This window comes from Protopterus annectens, chromosome 8.part0 (assembly GCF_019279795.1).
Source record: "Protopterus annectens isolate FY-2018-M chromosome 8.part0, PAN1.0, whole genome shotgun sequence".
NCBI lineage: Eukaryota > Metazoa > Chordata > Ceratodontiformes > Protopteridae > Protopterus > Protopterus annectens.
This window is the reverse complement of record NC_056741.1, coordinates 1,985,742,223-1,985,766,606: the sequence shown is the minus strand read 5'-3', so window position 1 is coordinate 1,985,766,606 and position 24,384 is coordinate 1,985,742,223. Positions and strand designations below refer to the sequence as shown.

The window sequence follows — 24,384 nt, the reverse complement described above, 5'->3', positions numbered from 1 at the left end:
TCCTCCAATAGAAACATTTCAGCAACTTTTATGAAGCCTTCTTTGAGAAATACAGTAGTAGTAGATGTAAATCTACAGAACAGTACGGTCTAGCCACCTAAGGTTTTTCATCTGGTTCTGATTCGCTTAAACCTACCCGAAACCGTGGAAATGCGGAAGCGAGACCAGTCGAGAGGCAGGACACCAGGAAGAGGAGGAGGGAGGGGCAAGATGTTGTGCATTCTATATAATGAACATTTACCTGTGTTTCTCGTCTGCGTGAATATTCATCCGTATCAGCAAGCACTTACTGAGGACTTGTTAAATCACTGAAAATTCAAGGGAAATAAAACTTAATATTATTTTGTAAATAATTGCTATCGGAAAGCTCAAACCATACTACTATATGCAAGTTTTTAATGGGTACTTCGTAAGTCAGTAAACAAACATCGTACTGCACTCCCTTACTTAACTAATAGAGAACTTCAACTGTGCCCTCAGTCGCATTTACGGTGTACAGCTGTTACAGTGTTGAAGTAACACATTACACTTTGGGGCTAGAAACGGGTTGCATGGCTACAAGCACTTGCAAAACTCTCATTTCAGGCTTACTACCACAACAGTCATGGAAATAAAAAAAATAACATTGCAGTGTACAGATAGAAATGGGGGTTGCAATAACGGAAAGAAAGCTACATACTCTGACTATACTGAGCAGTGCAACTACATACAACAGTTCTTGAGAACTCTTGTCATTTAGAGAAGTATAAACTCATTGCAATGATTTCATTAACAGAACTTGCAGTCTTGTTACTTAACATGATGCAGATGCTCCATGTCATTAATCATCAAACCACATAAAACTGCTACTGAGATCTCACTGCTGTATAGCATAATAAATGAATAACACTAACTCTACACTGCCTCCATTAACTAATAGCAAAAACTGTAACTCCCTTACAAAAATTTTAGATGAAAATGTCACTGTGCACTCATTCAGTTAACAGCAGTTTACTTAACCTGATGCAACAAGTCATTAACTAGAAATGAGCATAGATGAGGCACTGGAGAAACATTTCTTTAGTGAACTCCATTTGTCAGGCTTTTACGTCTATTTGTTTGATGATAGAATTGAAGTAAAATGCACAGCACTTATACAGTGCAGTTTAGAAGAAGTTTAAACGTCTGGAGTTAAAGCACATTCTGTCAACAGTAAATAAGCTACAACAGATGAGTGATCTTTCTAAAAGAAAGTAATAGGTTGTTTCTTTTCTTGCCAATGACATCCAGACACATTAGCTAACTTTGCTGCAATATAGACTAGATAAAAAGGTTGACTAAGTAGTATTGATTTAATTTTTTTATGAATGTGAAAAGTGTAACTCAAGACAACATACACCGAATAATATATTATATAAAGCTCTGATTTAGGATTTTTTGGGATTTTTTTTTCTATGTATACAGGAGAATAGAAAACTACAGTCCCTTTCAATAGGCAGTAGACATGTTTCAGTACCTAACTATATTATTTCTAAGGAAATATTGTGCAAAAAACATAAACTACCTTGGAAACTGTTAGAGGTGCAGACTTGCAACAGTTAATCGTAGGAACACTCAAAACTCACGTGCTAATCAGCAAGCAATGTATGCATGATGTCGCAGGCAAATCTGCATGTCATGCCAATCATGTGTCATTTGCATATTACATCACTGGCATTTGGCTTGTCAGTCACACTGGCCATGCCCATTCCTGCGCGAATTGTCCTGTCGGTTAAGAGGCTACAACAAAGCTAAGAGTATTCTTATCTTAGGCTTCAGCTTCTACCCGATGATATTAAAGCTAAGTTGATGGATGTTGCTTAGGATATCGAACTTTTGTATGGGGAAGCAGCTGCTGGTTTAAGTTCCTTCAGGATAAGGGCAAGGCCTTAATAGGAACTTAAACATGTGTTTGTTTCTCCTGTGCCCAAATTTCAGAGAAACTACCCCACTAAGCCTGCCTTTGTTCATAGGCAATCTCATCCTGCTACTAAAGGCAAGTAGAGTGGCAAATGGGCTTCTTCTACTAAGGCTACTCAATTTTCCGAGACTCCAATGCCTTCCTTTCTAGACAAACCAGGCACTGTGTGACTATCCTTCTCTTCCCAGCTACACTCCTATTTCTCTTTTGATTTGGCTTGAGATCACTCAGGATTCTTGGGTTTTGTCAGTCATTCGTCAAGGGTACTTCATGGTGTGGAAATCCTGTTCTCCTTTTATGCGCATTCCTCAACCTCCTCAGGAATAACTTCCCTTTTTACCAGAGGTTCTTCAAGATCTCTTGTCTCAGGGTACTGTTTAAGGGGTGCCTGTGTCCCAAAGGGGGAAAGGGTTCTACCCCAGACTGTTTCTAGTGCCCAGAAAAGAGGCACTTGACCTATTCTAGACCTCTCTCATCTAAACACTTTTCTAAAGGTACCTTCCTTTTTGATGTTGCCCTTTCAGGTTCTGTTTCCTCTCTTGCTCCCTCAGGCCTATATGGTGTCTCTGGATATCAAGGATGCTTATCTCCATATTCCGATTCATCCTCTTTTTCAGGAAGTTTCTATTTTTTTCTGTTTCTTCCTGGCATTTTAAGTTCTCTGCTTTCCCCTCTGGCCTATCTACTGTCCCAAGAGTGTTCAAATGCCTTGCTCCTGTTATTCCTTTTTGCAGGCTTCAAGGGATCCACATTTTTCCTTATTTGGATAACCTGTTGATTCAGGCGTCCTCTCCAGAGACCCTTTTGCAAAATCTTCATCTTGCCATCTCCCCTCTTCACATCCAGGGGTTCCACTATAAATTTCAAAAAGTCTTCTCTGACTCTGCCTTAGGATCATGTTTTTTTTGTGTTGCAGGATTCAAACGGTGCCAATTCTTGCATCCCTGCCCCCTGCAAAGACCTTAACACTCATTTCTTTCTTTCACACTCTTCTTCCTCTGACTTCCATTACCGCCAGGGAGTTTGAAAGTACTGGGTTTCATGGCATCCACTATTCAAATGCTCCCTCTGGCCAAACTTCACATGAGAAAGTTTCAATGGTTTCTGAAGTCAGTTTGGCTTCAACATGCTCATCATCTAGAATTTGTAGTTCCTCTTCTTCCTTGTCTCGGACAGGAACTTCACTGGTGGATTTAGCAGTTGTCTCTGAATCCAGGGTTCCCTTTTCACCCCCCTCTTCCCTCTCAGGATTTGTTCATAGACACTTCAGACATGGGAAGGGGCGACTTTTGGCTCCCTAAAGGTACAGAGGGGGTATGGTTGTCTTTTAAGCAGAAGGAGCACATCAGTGTCAGAGATGAGAGCTTTTCTACTGACTCCTCGGGCTATTCAGTCTTTTCTTTCTCCTGAGCCTCTCAAGGTTTTCACAGATAGTACCCAAGTGATGTGATATATCAACAAGCAGGGAGGAATGAGATCTTATCTTCTTTACCAGTTGACATTTCTGGTATGGGATCTTGCTGTCAAATGCCAAGCATCTCTTGAGGCAGTTTATATCCCTTCTAGTTACAACATTGTGGCTGACACTCTTAGCAGGTCCTTAACTCAGCCCCATGAATGGATGCTTCACAGGGATGTGTTTCTGTGCATTATCCACCAATGGGGTACTCCTCATGTGGATTTTTTTGCCTCCCTTGTGAACAACTTCCTCTGTTTTGTGCCAGAGTCCCAGGTCCTCTGGTATGGAAGGTCGACACCCTCTCATTCTCTTGGAAAGGGATGTTTCTTTATGCATTTCCTCCCCCTCCTCTCATTTTGAAGGTACTGTTCAAACTTCAACAGATGCTCCCAAAATGTTGCTGGTGGCTCCCTTTTGGCCGCAACAGCACTGGTTCCCACTTTTTCTGCGTCTAGCCAGGGGCAATCACAAATTACCTCACAGGGTGGATCTAGTCACACAAGACGAGATCTCTCATCTCTCCCCACCTGTCCACACTTCATCTGACACTGTGGGTGATTTTGATTCTTCATAGACACCTTTTTTCTGAGGACGTGCTGCAAGTCCTGTAGGAGGCCGTGAAACCTACAACTAGGAAATCCTACTTATCCAAATGGAAGTTTTCTTTTTGGTCTCTCTCTCATAACCTGGATCCACTTACTGTGGATGCTCCTTTGGTTCTCTCTCATTTGTGTGAGTTGCTCAATGCTGGTTTGGCCTATTCTTCTGTTAATCCCCAGCTGTCAGCTCTATGCTTGTCTGCCTTTTTCCTCCTCCTCTAGCTGTTAGATTTGAGATGAAACAGTTTTCTTAAGGGTGTCCTTAATATTAGACCTCCCAGGAAACCTGTTCCTCCTGCCTGAGAATGGGATCTTAATTTTGTTTTGGAGAAGTTGACTTGGGCTCCTTTTGAGCCTGCTGCTTCAGCTTCCGTGAAACATTGTTCCTGGAAGTCTGTTCTTTTGTTAGCACTTACTTCTGCTAGATGGGTGTCTGAGTTGCAGAGCCTTATGGCTTGTCTCTTTTTTTTGTTTTTTCATGAGGAGAGTGTGTCCTTATAGGTCCATAGGTGTTTACTAGGCTAACGACCACAAGGGGCTTTTTAAGCCTAGCCATGCATCCCAAAAATCTCTGACAAGTTCTGATACCCTTGATATAAGTGTAAGGCAGGGGTTTGGGAGATGAACCATTTGCAGGTTACCTGTGTCCATTAGAGAGACAGGTGCCAAACCAGGGACGAACTTCTGGTTTTCCATTCAACTGTCCAAGTTATTTAAATTGAGTTAGGGAGGAACTCCACTTCTACATGGATGGGCAGTCTGTTCCATAGATGCGGTAGTCTGGGGGATACATAAATATCTTTCCAGCAGGACCTATTTATATCACAGGCAAGGTTTAAGTCTTTAGAACGGGTAATTCTGGTGCTGTTTGTTTTATGGATATGCAGGAGGTCTGTCAGAGTGGGGTCTGACAGTGCACTGTATGCCAGGCATAGATCTCCCCTCAAAAGGCCTGTAGGAGACAGAATACAGAGATAGCACCTTGAGGTGGTTTTCACAGGACATTTTACTTACACCCTGTATTTTTTTAGTGAGGAACCTCTGTGGACATTACAATTGTTGGAAATGCCTGGTTAGGTACATACCAGATGGGGCATTGTACACAATGATAGGTCTGAATAATGCATAATACAGTGGAACAATACATTCCTTGGACTTGGATGCCATACCTTTGTTTATAAGTTGCTCAATATAGAATTAATTCCTCACTGCTGTAGACACATGATGGTCAAAGGCTTGTGCACTAACTCTTTTATGCCAAAGGTGGTTAGTGAGCTATCACTTAATAAGTCTGTTAATCTGCCTACTTTTTTCCCCCTCTTCACAAACTGACAGTGAGTGCTGCATACTTTGGATATGCATAGGCAACTTAAGCTTTATCATATGACTATTAGAAAATCTGATCAGTTATTTGTTTTTTTTTTTGTTTTTTTTTCTTCATCCTAGATCTTTGGAACTTACCGTGTCCAAGCAAACTATTTCTTCTTGGATTTCTAAGGCTGTTTCATTTTGTTACTCATTTCTTGGCAAGAGCCTTCCCTTTTCAGTTAATGCTCATTCGACTAGAACTGTGGCTGCTTATGGTGCTTTTTTCAAAGGTTTAGATACTATTTCTTTTCTTGAAGCAGCTACCTGGACTTCTGTGCATACCTTTACCAAGCACTACAAGTTGGATGGTATCTCTAGAGCTAGGACTGTTTTTTCTAGTTCAGTTCTTTATGGCTTTTTAGGGTACTCTTCTGCCCTTCCTCCTTCCAAGTTTCATCCTGAGCTTTGGAACTCTCCCATATGTTTTGAATACTGCAGCAGTGAATGTAAGGACATAGAACAGCTGTGTAAAATCTTACCATAACAGTAGATGTCCTTGCCTTCACTGCTGCAGTATTCGCTCCCTCCTCCTAGTTGTTTACCTTCCTGGATATACACATTACCTCTTGGAATCCTTGGACTGATGTTCCTCCTGGGGCAATCAGTTCTGTTTTTGGTGGGCCTGAACATTACCTTTATGCCCTGTGTTATGCAGGGAGAGTTTTGTGATGTTCGAAGTACCTTTAAAATAGCAGGAGTCTTTAGTAGACTGGCCAGATGTCGGGCTTCCACAGCAGGGGAACCCATATGTTTTGAATACTGCAGCAGTGAAAACAAGGACATCTACCATTATGGTAGGATTTTACACAACTGTACTTTCTCTCTCCATGTCTCTACTAAGCACCGCAAGCTGGATACTTTTTCTAGACCAAGAGCAGGCTTTGCTGGGACCATTCTCAGGGACTCCTATTCTCTTATCCTTCCTTCTCCCTTGTTGGGTAAGCATTGGGAATCTACCCAATTGTCAGTAAGGCAATGTGTTAGTTGAACATAGTATAGTTGTGCAAGTCCTACTTACCTGTAATAGTGGATGTTCATAGAACACATTGTCTTAATGGCAATTCCCACCCACCATCCCCCTTTTTTGAATGTACATAATTTTTGTTTGGGTTGCCATTGAGCACTGATCCACCCTTTATTGCTTTGTGTATTTGTGTGTGTGTGTGGGGGGGGGATTAGTTTGGAACAGTAGTTCGCAAAGCTTGTGTTTCATTTTCTGTTCTTGTTGGATCCTAGAAAATTGAAAGGGTCCTGTTTGTGGGTCTGTACGGCAGTCCCTGTACTTCCACATGATAGGTCCATCACACCTACAGAGAGGCAGTGGGGAGGGACTCTTAGCCTTCTATGTTAGTTACAGTTCCTCATCTAGGCAGACCTGGTGACCTGCCCCCCCTTCTGGAATGGTACTGTTTGAGCTGTTTGTCAGTTTGGAATCTGGCAAGAGCACTCATCCATCATTGAATAAAGATCTGTTTAAACACTTATCTGGATTGATTTTTTTCCTCTGGAAAGGGGACTATGTTTTATTTCTGCTATGTTTTGCTAAGTTAGCTGTGGCCGGGATCCTACATTCTGAATAGTTATCCTTATTCCTAATATCATACACCAGTAATAAAGGTATAGTCCATTGGACACTGCATTTTTACTACAAGTGGCATGCCCACTGGGCAACCTGCTGATGACACCTGTGAATACTGCCTGCTATCTCTTGGTGCCTCAGGGGCCATCGACATTAAATTCCCAATGTTCATTTGGTTATTGAGGCTGTGGGCATGACATTGTGTGCTTCTGTTTGCCCACAAGGAATTTGCAGCAGACATATGTCTGTACAGCTGAGTGTCATTTCAGTCATGTTTCCCCGACCAGATGCACCAGAGGGAAAATGTCTCGTTATCTAGGAACTTGAACCCAGGAAAACGTCTTTGAAGAGGGAACCAGCATCTGATATTATAATTATCAGATGCAACCAGAAGCAGGTACCAGGATAACATTGACACCAAACACTTAGAAGTGGTTAGCTGAAGGAGTACTACACCAAGGCAGTGTGGCATGTCTATTGCTGACTTATTTACTGACCATTGATGACTATGATTTATTTGGTAGCAGCAAATCTGTTCTACTGATTGATATACCATGTCTTAAGTCTGTAATTTCAAAGATTTTGCTGCCATTGTTTTGTAAGTAGTAAATCCTTTCAGTCCTTTGGCAGATTTGCATAAAATGTCATCCTGCTGTTGAATTGATTTGTTCCTAAAGTAATAGACTATGAGATAAATTGTGGTAAAAATTTCTGTAAATATTAAATCATGATCATTTAAGTTTATTTGTTTGTTTATTGCTTTTGTGTACTGGAAAAGTCTGACTGGGCACAGATTCCATTTTTAGCAGAGGCCCAAGGAGAAACACTCTATTTTACAGAATGAGTAGAAGGCAGTTATACAAGATTTACGTAATAAATGTACATACATACATACATACATAGAGCAGTAGTGGTATGACGGTTATTCAAAAATAATAAATGTATATAGATTAGTAAATGTACATACGTAGAATAGTATAAAAAACAATGCAAGGAGTACACCATCAAATATTTTAAATATTTTAATACACAGAGTAAAGCAAAGCTTTTGAGCAAAACTCTTTTTTTCAATGGCTAGCATCACAGAAAAAAAAAAACACTAATTTAAATTGGTCACTATCCAATTAAGGTGCATTTAGTCGCATGAAAATCTAATCACATGGGAAAATCACTTAGTCAAGTCATATGACATCAGTACCAAAACTTAACACACAAAATATACAAAAAATATACATCAGACAAACATATGCTACCGTAAAAAGTCACCTAAAATTATATTAAATGATAGCTAATATATACAGACAGCCCGGTTTAAATACAATCATGTCTATATTTTAGTATAGGTTTAAGACTATTCTGGCTATTAAGTCCTGGACTACTATCTGCTCTAAAATAGTCTATCCGTTTACATTCTGAGGTACAGTGAGTAGTTTAGTTTAATATCAACCCCCCCCCCCAGTCTTTCTAAATAAATCAGCTGAATAACATGAAATTTAAAACAATGGGCACTACCCATCAACTGAATATGTTTATACAACGCATTAGTTTCCACTCCTCTATGCATCTCTGACAAATGTGAACATATCCACTGTTTTAATTTTAGATTAGTTTTTCCTATATAAAAAAATGTAAAAGCTACACAGTTAGCAAGATCTACAGCATTTTCTTTTTGACATGTAGCATAAGCCCTATATTCAAACATTGCTTTAGAAATAGGATGCTGAAACATAATATCTGCATTAATGTCACCACAATAAATACAATTATAACGAGGATGTGTACCTTTAGTAGATATAACTACAGACTTATTTTCAAAACACATGCCTTTATAACATAACTGTTTCATTTTTTTTTTCTTTTGCATGCAAACATAGGTTTTTCACCTGTTACATCCTTGACCTCCGGATTTGATAGTAGTATGGGTCGGTTCCTATTTATAATTTCTTTAATATATCGTGTATGTCTGTTATATTTCATCAAATATCTAATGTTTTATTTTGAGACTTAGTATTACTATTAATATTATTACTATCATTAGGGTTACTACTAGCAGATCTTAAATATGGTCTTCCTAAACCTTCTCATTTAAAAAAAAGCTAATTTAAAATTAAAACAATGGATATGTTCGTATTTGTCAGAGATAGGTAAAGAAGTGGAAACTAATGCATTGTATAGACCTATTCAACTGATGGGTAGCGCCCATAGTTTTAAATTTTGTGTTATTCAGGTGATTTATTTAGGAAGACATGGGAGTGATATTAAACTACTCCCTGAACTAGCAGAATGTAAATGGATAGACTATTTTAGAGCAGATAGTAGTAGTCCAGGCTTGATTAATCCGCATATCCCTAGCTTAAAACTGACTGCATGTTTTTTTCTCATATTGATAGCTAGGCAACCTACGCTTTCTTTTTCGCCTGTCCATTCCATTGTGTTGCCTTCCTGTAACATCTCTACCTGAAGAATCTCTACAGAAATTTATGGAGAAGATTTTTTTCTTTGTTGACTAGAGCAGTATCAATTAGAACCTCTCACAGCTCCAGTACATTTTGCCCTTGAATTTCTAGCTAGTTTATTTTAAGGGGGTGCTAGTTTATCAAATGTCTAACTTGTACTCACAACCTTTCTCGAATTTCTATGTAGATTTTCAGAATTTTTCTTTGGCTTCCTCTAAACTTTGCAAAGCATTTTTTAATGGTTTTCTTTTACTTAGACCTCTTTACAAAGATCCCGTACCACCATGGGATATGCAGTTAGTACGGTGAACTTTGACACAGTCTTCATTTCAAATTACAGCCAAATATAATCTAAAATTCTTTACCTGGAATGCTATCCTTTTAATTGCATTTACTTCCATTGGATAATGTCAGAACTCCAAGCATTATATTTCAAATCCCAATCTTGTTTTTCCACATGGATAAGGACACTTCACATACTGATGCTTCTTTCCTATTGAGGGCAGTGTCAGAATCCAGAATTAGCCAACCATATTAACATGCCATTATTATTTCCCAGACTTTACAAGTAAAAGAAAGTTTATGCTGCACTTACTAGATGTTTATACTTACAACTTAGGAAGGCAGATCAATTCGTGGCTTTCTTGGCAAATCACAAAATGGGCAAATTGGTCACAAACGTAACTATAACCAAGCAGCTGACAGATTATATTTTGTTTGTCACCACTAAATTGAATTTTCCCCCAACAAATCAATACAGGCTCTTTCAACTACACCTATGACCACTTCCATTATATTCCAGTCTAGGCTATGCATAGAATCTAGTTATGGGGCAACTACTTGATCAAATCCTAATACCTTTATCATTCATTACAAATTGGAGCCGGTCTCAAGAGAAAGACTCTTGCTTCAACCGTACTAGGGAATATCCTTCATTAAAATCCACCCAGGAATTTAAATAGTTGGGGACTCTGTCCCATATTTTGAGGAAGAATGAAAATTGACGATATTAGATGAAGTTGTGTTTATCATAATGTTCCATCTGTGTTGTCCATTTTCATTCTTCCTCAACTCCCCACCTTCACCCCCCTCCATTTATCACAAGTGAAATTCTGGAGGAATTAAATTCTTGGGGCACCACACGTCCCATGTGTTTTATTCTAGTTATGACAATTTTTTATGGTCTTCATGTCAAGCTACAAACAAGATCTGAGGGATGTTAGTAATGGCGCGTTATGTGTAAGGAAGGAGCTTGAGCGTTTGTTGGTGGCCATGAGCTAGAATAACAGCAGAGTTGAATCAGAGTATCAGATCTGAACCCATTCATTGAAAAAGAATGAAAATGGACAACACAGATGGAACGTTATGGTAAGTACATAACTTCTTTTTTAAACTTATTGGAAACACTCACCATCCAACCAAACACCATATTCATGGGCGACTTTAATTACCCCACTATTAATTGGGAATCATATCCGGCACCAAACATACAGGCACAGAGATTACTGGATTTTGTAAACAGACTCCCTGGATCAGATTGCCACTACACCAAGCAGGGGTGCAACCATTCTGGATCTGGTCCTCACTAATATGGGAGTGTGTTGCACAACCCCCAGTGTATTTTTTTCTCTGGCAAGGTCAGACAACAAAATGGTCTCCATTGAAGTAAAATTAAAACCTGTAACTCCAGCTAACCCTGGAATACTCAGGAACTACCGTAAGGCTAACTTCCTACTATTATGTGATAAAGTGGCAAAATTTCAAGCTCCTGTAAACCCTGAGAACACTGCTGCCTACATGGAACTGTTCACAGCAACCCTATACAAACATGTTAACAGCTGTATAGAGGCAGCTGTAGCCACCAGGAAAAAGTACAGAACTAACTTAAAAGAGGGCCACCCTTGTTGAATCACAACATCAGTAGGCTGTATTACAGAAGGAAGAAAATCACAGGAAAAATTAGGAGGTGCAGCTTCCAGCAGGATAAAAACACTCTCATCAAACTAAATAAACAACTCAGAGGACAAATAGTCTACCAAAGCCATATTTGAGGTAAATTTAGTCTCCCACACCAAGGACAATCACAAGGTATTCTTTAGCTATGTCTGCGACCTCAAAGGTGTAATGCATAATTGTGTGCAGAGCTCATTGTTAATGGAACCACCTATCCTGAGCCAGAAGATATAGCAAACCTACTGGCCACCAAATTCATCTCCAACTTTACCCTCTCTCCCCCCTCAACTTTTCTTCAGGAAATACCATTAAACATAACTCCCACTGCTGTCTGTAGGGAACAGGTCCTTAAGGCTCTCTCTCTCTCCAAGAACACTGCATCAGTGCACCAGATAATAGCAGAGGATGCATTCTAAGTAGCATGAAGCATAGGACTTATCAGGCCCGATGGAATTGCTATGTAACTGTAGCCTCCAAACCCTCTTCGGGCATTGTGAATGGGGAACAGCAACAGTCATCTCCCTGCATGAAGGTGAACCATCGACAGATCCTCGAAACTACAGACCCATAAGTTTCACTAGTCGTATGCAAAGCCATGGGAAGAATTATCATGGAAACGATCAATAATGACACAAGAAACCTCAAGACACTGGACCCAACCTATTTTGGTTTAATCAAGGGCAGGTCATGCCCACTCAACTTGGTGGACTTGAGGGAAAAATGTCTCATACTGCCCACCTTGAAGCATTTGACACACTACCCCACTCAGTCATTACTGACAAACTCAAGTGGTTAGGTACAAACCCTTGCTGGATAGCCAGCTGGTTCACAGGACACAGGAAGTTAGAATTGGAGAGTCTGCCTCTACAAAGAGGTCAGTCACAAGTGGAGTCCCTCAGGGATTTGTCCTTGGAAAACTCTTTTTTTTTTGGCATTTAATTCTCTGAAGTCAAGATCAATGTCAGTGGCCTCTGTCTGACTTAATTTACAGATGATTGCAAATTAGGAGCAATCATTGAATCCACCACTGACACAAATATTCTCCAGGAAGGGCTGACACTGACAAATAACTGGTATCAGAGCCGTGAACTAAATCTAAATGCCAAGAAATGCATAATAATATCCTTTGGAAAGTCATTCACTCCTGATAACTATCATAATGATAACACACAATGGATAACACACCCCTAAGAGTTGACCCAGTAATCAGGGATTTGGGGGGAACAAACAGACAGTAATGTAGCCTTTAACCATCACGTTTCTGCAGCAGTGAGGAAATCATTCTTTGTTGTGTAAGGAAGTCATTATTCTGCTATATTCGGCATTCATCAGACCTTGTATTGAATATAGTGCCCCATTTGGTATGTACCTAACCAGGCATATTCAACAACTGGAATATCCACAGAGGTTCCTCCGTAAATTAATACAGAACATAAATAACATGTCCTATGCAGACTGCCACAAGGCTCTATTCCTCTATTTTGACTCCTACAGGGTATTGAGGGGAGATCTATGCCAGGGTTACAAGGCAATGTCAAACACCACTCTGATGGATCTCCTGCATATCAGCAAAACAAGCAGCAGAGTTAAACTGCTGGAAAGACAGGTATGTAACCCAGAGACTACCCCGTCTCTGGAATAGACTCCCCATCCACGTAAAGCAGAGTTACTCCCCAAACCATTTCAGGTGTAACTTGGACATTTGGGTAGGGAAAGGGAAATTTATACCTGGTTTGGCAGCTATGTCTGTAATGGACATAGGCAGTTTGTAAATGGTTAATTTCCCAGGCCCCCTGTTTGTAAATGTTTAATCTGCCAAGCCCCTGCTTATACTTATTAAGGGTACCAGAACTTGTCAGAGATTTGGGATGCATGGCTAGGCTTGAAAAAGCCCTTGTGGTCATTAGCCTAGCAGGCACCTACGAACTTATAATGTATATATTCTTAAACATTGTTTTCACACGTCAGTTTGGTTTAAACTGTACATGCTTTTGTATTTTTTGTTTTTGAAGATTGTGAAATTATTATTATTAAAATGTTTTTGTAATACTTTGGATCTTTTCTCCCAGAGCCTTCATTGAAAATGAGCACCTATCCAGTCAGACTCATGGTAATCAAATGTCAATAAATAAATTTTGAAATCTTACCCTTTTTGTACAGTAAGTAGTTTGATAATGATGTTAATTGTCAGATGTTAACTTTCTGACGTTACATTTTTTTCTCCTTTGATAATAATTTTGCAAGGAAGAGGGAAGTAAAAATGTATTTCTATGTGCATCCTGTAGTGTACATCAGTCTGTAAGGTATTTAAAACTGCTGCAGATTGAGAGTGTAACAGCCCATTTTAATATTGCACATTATTGAAGTACCAGTCATTGGAGGCATAACTGAGGTTTCTGCATCTTGAGTTTTTCTTATTTCTTCCATCTCTGGTTATCAGTTTGACTAACAATGCATATAGTGAAAACCATTTTCTTAAATTTGGTAAATCCTGAATTTCTACAGACTTTTGTAAATGTGCAGTGAATTTTCTAATGCCTTTTTTTTGGCAGTAATACAGAACACTGGACTGTGCTAGTGATTTTGCATAATTTTTCGAATACTACGGCAGCTGCGTAACAATTCTGAGCTTTTCTGATGACCGGAATTGCTGCATGTAGTTTTTTTTATTTCACTGTTTTTTTTTTCTTTCTAATATTCAGTTAAAACTCAGTAAAATGCAGAAACTCGTGTGTTAATTGACAAAGCAATATTTGTATAAATGAGTTCAGTAATTGATAGCTATAGTGATGTACTGGCTACTGAACCATAATTCTCAACTTCTTTGTTCAAGAAACACGAACAAATCTTAAAATAATGGGTGGGAAAAAGGCCCAAGTCAGGTACAGTTTTGTTATTTTTTTAACCATTACTCCTAGGTAACATGAAAAGTTAACAGAGCAAAAAGCTTTGTACTAGTACCTATTTTTCCGAGCAATTAGAAGCATGAAACTCTTAATATCAGGCTGTATCAGCAAGTTACTTGAAAAAAACGAGTGTTTTGTTAATATATAATTAGACAAAATCAAGAATATTTGAGAAGTAGTACCAAACTGACATAGCATTCAGTCTCTTCAGAATCAGAGACATTTCCAGAAATAATCAAAGATACCTTCTAAACTGATATTCAATTAACTTGAGAAGGTGGTATAGTGAGAGAAAAATGTGAATTGACATGCATTTGCAGAAGTAAAAGAAGTCTTTAAGTTTTATTATTGTCATTACTTACTGTGTGTAACCCATCTTTTCTCCATAAATTGCCTATTTTAGTATGGATTATGAGGGCTAGAGCAAAAATCAAAAAAAAAAACAAAACATTTTTATAAATTTTTAAAATTTATTACTCTTTGTGTTTTTTCCCTCTCAAATGTTGTTTATTTTTCTGTATTTAATCTTAGTTCATTCCCCACTAAATAACTCATTATTTTTTCTCTCAAATATTGTTATCTGTATTTGATCACAGCTTAGTATTTTATATTAATATTGTATAATACGTTTCTGTCTATGCTTGGAGCTCTTCTCCCCGGGCCTCTACTGAAAATGGACATTTATCCAGTTAGACTAGCCTGGTCAACAAATGTAAATAAATAAATAAATAAATAAGTCAAAGACAGACGATTGTTATATGCTTGTCGATTATGGGAAGCTCTTTAATTGACTTATATAAACTTTAGCAGTAGAACAGTTTGATGTGATAACACAGAACACTGCATCTTGTGTAACCATGTCACTTGCTATTCTGGATCTGCACCTAACGCACTATAGCCACCTTTTTACATTCAAATAACATTTTTAAGTTGAGTGGTTGATTGTTTGCATCTTAAAAAAAACTTGTATATGATTATAAATAAAGCATGTTCATCTTTTAAATATAAATATTTTTTGTTCTGCAATCTTATTGTAGGATGATAGGTGCTGTGGATAGTAACACTGAATAACACAGGGATGAGATTTTTTAGCCCCAAGGCTTATGGGCGGTTCTTATAAAATGAAATGTGTGTATTGCATTGAAACATACATAGTCATTTACTTATTTTGGGGTGGGATTTGCCCCACATACATCTTTTTCAAAAAGAAGTATACAGCCTCCAAAAAAAAAAAAAGATTTGTGAGGGCATACTGAATGTTTTACTGATGTGCTGCATTCTGAATGTTTTACCTTTGTACTGTATGATGGGGTGGTTTCTTCTTAGCTGATTCTGCCAGAAAAACAGACCCTTTCTATAAACTCCTGGGTGAATGGGGGGAGAGAGATTTTAGAGCCTAGGGTTTAGCCTTTTCATTTTGTAAATGTATCTTGTAATGATATTTTCAGAAACAGCATCAAAAGTTTGATATGTGTGATTTTATTGTTCTGTATAGAGCTGATGTAATCAGTGATTGGAATTCAATACTTGAACGTACTTTTGAATTTATTTTCAGTTGTCAATGTTGAAAGAGTAGAACTGAAACGAGTGTCAAAAGATGAAAAGGCTGTGGAGTGTTTATTAGAGGTAAGTTGAGTTAAAGTCATTAATGTGAGTTAGTTCTGGGATGTAATGAATCAACATGGATACATCTGTATGTACAGTGTACCTATCATTACTGTATAAATTGTAAAATGTTTGGGATTTAGCTGTCAGATGGACGTCAGCCCTTTTGCTTGATCTTTTTAGCAGTGGAAATTTCCTATGTGCACATCATCGTGCATTCTGAAACCTTTGTTGTTAGGAGTACAAGTATCAAAAGAATGCACCCTTTTCTTTTTTTTGCAGTCTAAATTAATGAATATCTGCTGCACTTTGTTTGCCCACTAGTAGTTCTCAAGGCTTTTAACTCTTAAATTTTCTTGAAGGATTGTATGCCTTAAGTTTCATAATACAACGGATTAACTTGTGTCATTGACAGTATATATTTTCCGTTATATCTGCAACTTCTTGTAGGTATGTAATTATATAGTCTGTGATTTTTATTGTGGTGGTAGTAAGCAAATTACTCATGGGGACTAACAGAATTGGTGCTTATATTGCCTTGGTTTGAAAAATGATGTCCCAAGCCATGAGATATGCCAGGAATTTCGTCATAATATAGTAGAGAGAGAGCAGAATTTGCAGTGCAGATGTATCTGGATAAAAAGCAAAAAGCATCCCTAATTAAGGTGTCTGACATGACCAAAGATGCAGCAACAAGGATTCTTCAACTTGCATAATTCAGATCTTGATCCAGACTTATAGCATGGAAAAGTTCCTGGATTTGATACTAAAGCAGCAAAGCCTTCTAACTTAGTATGGCTGCCAGGTAATGAGTCCAGACCTGTACTATAGCACACAGCGCATTCTTTGCTGCCTGAGAAATTAGCATGATTTGAAGCATGGCCAGGTATGCCTTCAGTTCATCCAGACCATATGTGCTGTGATGTTACCAAGAAGAGGGCATCAGATAAACTTGTTCTGTGCGTGCAATGTGGGGATTGGTAGGATGGTTACATGAGTAGCCCCAGATCATTGCTGGACCGATGTCAAAAGGCCAAAGAAACAGAAGTCAGACTTTGGTCATATGCTGCTGCAGTCTAGGCCATCCTTAAAATGGTCTTCTGGCCCTGTTTTATCTCATTCTCACCATTGACTAGAGAAGGGCTCAGGGCAACACCTCTCCATTGATTTTAGCAGATGTTAAAGGGTCCAAGGTGCTGCAGATTCCTTTTTTTTTCCCCTTTCCTCAGGATCTGGCCTCTGATAGCTACAGTACTGTCACTCAGTCATTTCATTTGTTCTGGGACTGTGAGACATAGGCACTCCCAGACTGGGCAAGAGCCCTATTGCCCATGTGTTCCTGATAGAGTCCTGATAAGCACTCTGTTCTCTGTCGAGAGCTGAGTAGTAAGAAGTGAGCCAGCTTACTGGTGCTGGAGGGGAGGCATTTGCCATCTTCCCACTGAGAGCACCCCTTTCCTTTTGATAAGTCTGCCTGAGTCAGCTACTGCATTCACAGTTTAATTTCTCCAAATGTTTAGGTTATTTCGTTTTTACATACCGTGACAGGAAAAGACCCCATTCCTAAGTCGGGGCATAAAGTTCATGAAATAAGTATTGTTTCAGTCTTTAATGGTAGCCAAGAGTGCTCTTCTCAGCACCTGCAGTGTGCTCAGAATTGCCGCCTCCTGCAGTTCATATGGCATTACATGTATTGCTAACAGCTTCCATTTTTAATTTCTCAAAATTTTTTGGGTTTCTAAAACCAGTGACGGGAATGGACCCAATTCCTAAGTCAAAGTACAATTAAAGTTCATGAAATTAGTATTGTTTCACTCTTTGATGTCAGCCAAAAGTGCTCTTCACAGCACCAGCAATGTGCCCAGCAATCACTCCTTCTGCAATTTGTACAGAGTTACATGTATTGGTAGCATATCTAAATATGATTGGAGACTCTTTTTTTTGTAAGAGTCATTGCTTCTACTACTATTGGAACCATCTGGTTATCTTTCTTCCACATTGCTCTCATTTCTGCTTGCAAATCCTGTTATTTTATGACTTTGTCTCTTTCTCTACACAGGACACTGTAGTCACTGGGTGTGGAGATTTCAGTGATGCTACGTTTGTCTTCTTTTCTTGGACCACTATACCCGGCTTTCTCGCATCTATATTTTGAACTGTTGGCAGTGGATAATCCCATATGATATAGACTTCATCATTTTCTGTGATGCTTTGTGGCTCATGTTTCCAGTGATGTCTTTGTGTTTCACTGTTGCAGTCATCACATTTGGGTTATCTGCTTGCAGTAGCCCTCAGTCGGCCTGATTATCAAAGTCTTGGTTCCTGCATCGGTTGCCGTCTCATCTTCTATGACGTCAGGTAGTCAGGGGTATAAAGCATGCAGCCGATGCCATTACATCAGTCTTTCTTGCTGTGCAGTGCCCAAAGCAGAAGCAGTTCTCAAGTGCCGGTCGGCTGACTCCTGAAATTTTCGTTTTCGAGTTTCAGAACCGAAGTCTTCAACTAAAGCTAAGTACCCCATTGGGGAAACTTTTTCTTGCTCTAAACCGATGTCAGTAAAAGTCAGTAATTGTATTTCTTGTGGAAAGCAAATACCTCACAAAGATTTTCATTCATACTGTATTCCTTGCCTAGGCTCTGACCACGATGTACCTCGCTGTCGGTTTTGTGCCTTATTTAAGCAACAAACTGCTTGCCGTTGGTATATTTATGCTTCTAAATATTTTGATACTCGGTTTAATTATCCAGATATGTCTTCGGTAAGCCATCCGACTACCGACATTCCAAAAAAACTGCAAAGATAAAGACAGAGACAGGCGGCCTAGGTCAAAAGCTGTCAATGACGCTTCTCCTAAGCCAGTCGCCAGTTCGCCGGTACTCAGGCGCTTTTGCAGCCCCTGATACCCGATTCTTCAGATTCACAGGCCTCTACTGAGACCCATTCGGAGTCCGGTATGCCACGAGATGCTTCAACTGTGGAACCTGCGGATGTCTCTACCTTTGATGGGTCCGGAGCCGCTGTGCAGGCACCAGCTTCTGAGGGTGTATTCAGGCCTACTGACTTGTATATTAAACCAACACCATCTTCTTCTTCTTCTTCTTCTTCAAGGCCTAAAACCCGAACCATGCCTAGAAAACCGATGCCCAGACTGTATGGTCAGGCCTCTATGCCTAACAAGCAAATGATAAGAACGGCTGAAGACCTTATTACTTTAATCAGGAGAAGCCAACCTTCCCCCTCTAAGAGACCTAGGACTGAATTTGCTTATGATACTTCTGACCAGGATTCTGAAATTTCTGTTTCTTCTGATGACCAGGATTTACCCTTATCTACCTATAAGGATTCTGATGCAGAGGACTTTATTCCTTCATCCCCCCCCCCCCCCCAAGAGGGTTTCTTTTTTGGTGAAACCCTGCATACTCTTAGGGAGCACTTTCGCTGGGAAAGCCAGGATTACTCTGATTCTGAAAAGAGACTTAGGGATTTCTTACTCCTGCCCCAACATAGACCTTTAGTTATCCCTCCTGTACTAGACATTGTTGATGATGCCTTTTCGGAATCTAGCTTGGCCCCTGACTCTTTACCTCCTGCTCCCAGGAAACCTGATAGATATTACAGGGTTCCTGACTCTCAACAAGTTCCTTTTTAAAAATCCTACTGCGGATCCTGAGACCATTTCACAGGGACCCAAGGGCATTAAGGCTACTACTGCCAAAAATCCTGCCCCCTCTGATAGAGACTCCAGGGCGTTGGATAGATGGGGTAAGAAGGTGTACACTTCTGCAAATTTGGTCATTAGTTAGCAGCAGCATATTATTGGATTGCTTAAACAGAAAATGATGATGATTCCTGACTGTGCTGAATGTAAGGATTTCTGCTGAGCAGGTTGGAACGCATACGTTGCAATGTGGTTTTGATTCACTAGAGGCATCTTGCAGGGCTGCTGTCACTGGGTCTGTACTTAGAAGCCATGCTTGGCTTAAGGAGCAATCTTTGCCAGATCATGTTAAAGCTAAATTGCTGGATGCTCCCTTAAACCAGGACTTCCTGTCTGGCAACAACGCAGAAGAAGTTCTTAAAAAGATGGAGGAAAAAGCTAAATGTATGCAAACTGTTAAAGATTTCCTACAAGTACAACTTCCAAGATTTGGTAGGCATTGGCCCTCTAAGAATTGATCTTTTCCTGCCTCTTCAGGCCTTCTCAGTCCAAACCCAGAACTAGCAGAACACCCAGGCTTCAGTCCCAGGGTACGCACAGGACTAAGCAGTGGGGGGCTCCCACTTCCAAATCAGGGAGTAGTAAGACTCCCCCTATGGTAAACTGTCTCAATTACTTAACTTTAAAACTTCCAAGCACGTCTCAGCTGACTGCTCCTTTAGGGGGAAAGATTGCTCTGCAGGCAAAAAACTGGGAATTCATTACCCAGGACAAATGGGTTTTAAATATAGTTTCCCAAGGATACAGATTTCACTTCCACACGTTACCAACCCCAAACGGTTGGCCAGATCTTACCCCCAAGTCACTGGACAGAGGCTCAAATGCAAGTACTCGCTCTCTTAAGCATAAAGGCTATTCAAACTGTACCAGAAGAGGAAAAGGGACAAGGTTTCTACTCAAGACTTTTCCTGGTACCCAGAAAAGACAACTCATGGCGTCCTATCCTGGACCTTTCCATCTTACACATTTTTGGTGATTCCAAAATTCAAGATGCTAGCTCTTCACCAGTTACTTCCTATGCTAGGCAAAGATGCCTGGTTGGCAACACTGGATTTAAGGGAAGCCTACCTGCACATTCCAGTCAGGGAATCTTGCAGAAGAAAGCAGGCTACATGCACTATCAGTTATCTGCACTGCCCTTCGGCTTATCTACTGCACCCAGGGTGTTCACAAAGTGCCTAGCTTCAGTCATTGCATTTTGCAGGCAAAGAAATATTCAAATATACCCATACCTGGAGGATTGTCTAATTCAGGCAGAAAGCCAGGACATACTTTTGAATCATCTGGCATTTGTACAAAAGGTGCTAACTTGTCTGGGGTACACCATAAACGAAAATAAATCACATCTAGTACCCTGTCAACAAATTATATTCCTGGGAAAAAGCTTGAGCACACCTTCCCAGATGGCTTTCATCACTCCAGAGAAACAAATTCATTTGACAACTTACTTCAAACTAATGGCCACAGAAACCCTGCTATCTGCAAGGAAAATACTACAAGCCTTTGGGGTTCATGGCCTCCTGCATTCTACTAATTCCATATGCAAGACTGCATATGAGGAAACTACAATGGTATCTGAAAAACCTATGGTGTCAACATTCTCAGGGTCTAGAAGCAATGATTCCTATTATACCTTGCCTACGGTTAGAGTTCCTTTGGTGGGCAGAGGCCTGCCACCAAAACAAGGGACTACCATTCACTCTACCCTCTGCCACCCATACCCTAACAACAGACTATGCGTGGGAGGCTCACCTGGCAGGGACTTGCATTCAGGGCAAATGGAACCCAAGTCAAATGCACCTGCATATCAATCAAAAAGAAATGTTAGCTGTACAGAATGCTCTGACAGCCTTCAAGGACCACATTCTTCCAGGACAATTAATGGTAAAGACGGACAGCACCACTGTTATGTGATACATAAACAAGCAAGGGGGTACCCATTCTTACCCCGCATGCTGACTAGCCATGGCTCTGTGGGACACAGCCTTGAGCTACCAGGTGCATCTATATGCTCAATTCCTGCTAGGAAAACTAAATACACTGGCAGACGAACTAAGCAGAAATCTCATGGACCCACACAGGTGGAAACTGGAACCAAAGACTTTCAACATGTTGATAAACAAATGGGGAAGCCCAGATATACACCTGTTTGCCTCCCCCCAGGACTACCAATTGGACAAATTCTGCACAAGGACTCCCCACAAACAAGCTTGGAAAGTGGGTGCTCTGTCCTTCAGCTGGAAAAATCTATCAGTTTATACCTTTCCTCCTCTACCTCTCCTCTCCAAAGTACTACTAAAGATCAAACAGGACAAACCAAGGATGATACTGATTGCACCAGACTGGCCACGCCAACACTGGTACCCCCTGTTGCGCAGTTTGTCACTGCTTGCTCCATGGCACATGCCTCAGACCCCTACCCTGCTGTCACAGCAGGAGAGCCAGATTCTGATCCATCAGCTTCAAACCCTGAACCTGGCAGCCTGGCTAATTACCTAATCTCTTTGTTACCATCCCTCAGTAGAGTGTTGGATGTAATTTTGGTGGCAAGGAGGCCTAGTACTAGAAAATCTTATACTGAAAAATGGAAAAGATTCTGTTTCTGGAACCAAAGTCAAGGAATGGGCTCAGCAGCACCCAATTTACCTCAGATTCTTCAATATTTAACTGAGATGTTTCACAAGGGCCTTTCTTTTTCCTCCAAAATTTACGCCTCAGCCATTTCAGCTCATTACAACACAGAACCACCCCTCTTCTCTCATCCACTGCTCATGCAGTTCCTCAGAGGGGCCAAAAACTTAAGACCACCCAGGAGAGCCCCAAGTCCAGCCTGGGACCTTACCTTTGTGTTGGAAAAACTCACTCTTCCTCCTTTTGAGCCAGCTGTAAGTGTGGAGTTAAAATTCCTTTCTTGGAAAACAGCCTTTCTTTTAGTAATCACTTCAGCAAGAAGGGTATCTGAATTACAGGCCCTTATGGCAGTGGAGCCTTTCATCATCCTTCATGCAGACAGGGTGTCCCTCAGGACCAATCCCTCCTTCATGCCCAATGTGGTATCCAGTGTGGCTCTTAATCAGTCCATTCAGTTGCCAACTTTCTTTTCTAATCCACAGAACAAAGGGGAATGGATACTGCACTCCTTAGATGTGCACATACAACTTAGATTTTACTTGGACAGGACTAAACCTCAAAGGAAATCTGAACAACTGCTGGTGACATTTGCTGCAGGGGCAAAGGGGAAGGCTATTTCAAAGCAAACCATTTCTAAATGGATAGGCCATTGCATTAATTTCTGCTATAAGCACCATGGAAAACCTATCTCACAGGAGATTAGACCCCATTCAACCAGGGCTACATCTACCTCTACAGCCTTTCTCAGAGGTGTCCCTACCAGGGACATCCTAGAAGCTGCTACCTGGAGTTCTGTACATACTTTCACCAAGCATTACCATCTACCAATTTTTTCTAAATCCAGAGCTGGCTTTGCCACTGCAGTCTTGCAAGGCCTTTTAGCCGGTCCTAATGCTATCTAAATTCCTCCTCCCATCCTTAGCTTTGGGAATCTACCCAAATGTGACGACTGCAACAGTGAAACACAAAGAACATAATACAGTTGTGTGCACTTAAATGTAGATGATCGAGTGTATTCACTGTTGCAGTCCTGGTTACCCTCCCTCCAGCCTCCTGACTTCTTTTGGCTATACCTCTACTCTCCTTTACTATGCTTAAAAGCTTTTTGGTGTATTTGCTTTTTTGTTGGAGGTATAACCTTGTGTGTGTGTGTGTGTGTTTGTGTGTGTATATATATATATATATATATATATATATATATAATTTATTTATTTTTTTTAATTGCTTCCCATTAGGGGGGCACCTGACATCTTGGGCAAGAAAAAGTGATGTAATGGCATTGGCTGCATGCTTTAAACCCCTGACTACCTGACGTCATGGAAGATGAGACAGCAACTGACACAGGACCCAAGACTTTGATAATCAGGCCGACTGATGGCTACTGCAAGTAGATAACCCAAATGTGATTACTGCAATGGTAAATACACTCAAACATGTACATTTATGGTAAGTGTACACAACTGTACTTTTTTCAGCCACTTCAATACCATAATGTTTGCACAATCCCCAGTGCAACAGTCTCGCCACATTATTATGCCTTACAGTATATAGTCGTCCTGCCATTAGTATGTCACAACCAGTAGTGAGGTGTGCAACTTTTTCCAATTCTGTTTTACAAAACCTACATTTGTCTGTTTCTCCTACATGTTCAATAGACTTTGTAAACCAACTTGTACATAGTCCACTGTCTTGTGCCGCCAATATTAGCCTTTTATCTTTTGGTTTGAATTCGCCTCTCCTTAACCATTCCTGATCAACATGAGGCTCTTCCAGAAGTTTTCTATACTTGCAACTATATTTATGTATTTTCCACATTTCTTGCCTTCTCATATGGTCCTTCACCTTCTATTCTTTCTTTTTGTTTTTTGGCACATTCAGTTGCTGCCACTTTTTTATCCACTTGCGGTTTGATTTCCATTCCTGCTCGATACCGATATGCGTCTGCTAGCCTAATCAGGGAAATCATCTTAGATTTATTCTCCTCATGTTTCAAAACTTTTACTATATTTGGGTCTTGTGAGGTCAGCAGATATGTGTGGAGTCCATCCCACGATTGCAGATCTGTACATGTAATCAGTTTCAAGGAGGCCCATCCCTCCTTCGGAACGGAGAGTATGTAATGTTAGCATGCACTGATTTTTATAAATAATTTGGTGAGCTTGAAACATCC

The 24,384-nt window shown here is 40.2% G+C and overlaps 1 protein-coding gene across 1 annotated transcript in view; it reads left to right on the top strand.

The window, feature by feature from the left end:
* Positions 1 to 24,384, top strand: part of ZCCHC14 (zinc finger CCHC-type containing 14) — a 1,045,305-nt gene that overhangs the window by 618,255 nt on the left and 402,666 nt on the right. Inside the window, exon 3 of the mRNA XM_044081530.1 lies at positions 15,815 to 15,885. Within this exon, the coding sequence (XP_043937465.1) occupies positions 15,815 to 15,885 (71 nt within the window). The remainder of the gene's footprint in view (positions 1 to 15,814; positions 15,886 to 24,384) is intronic.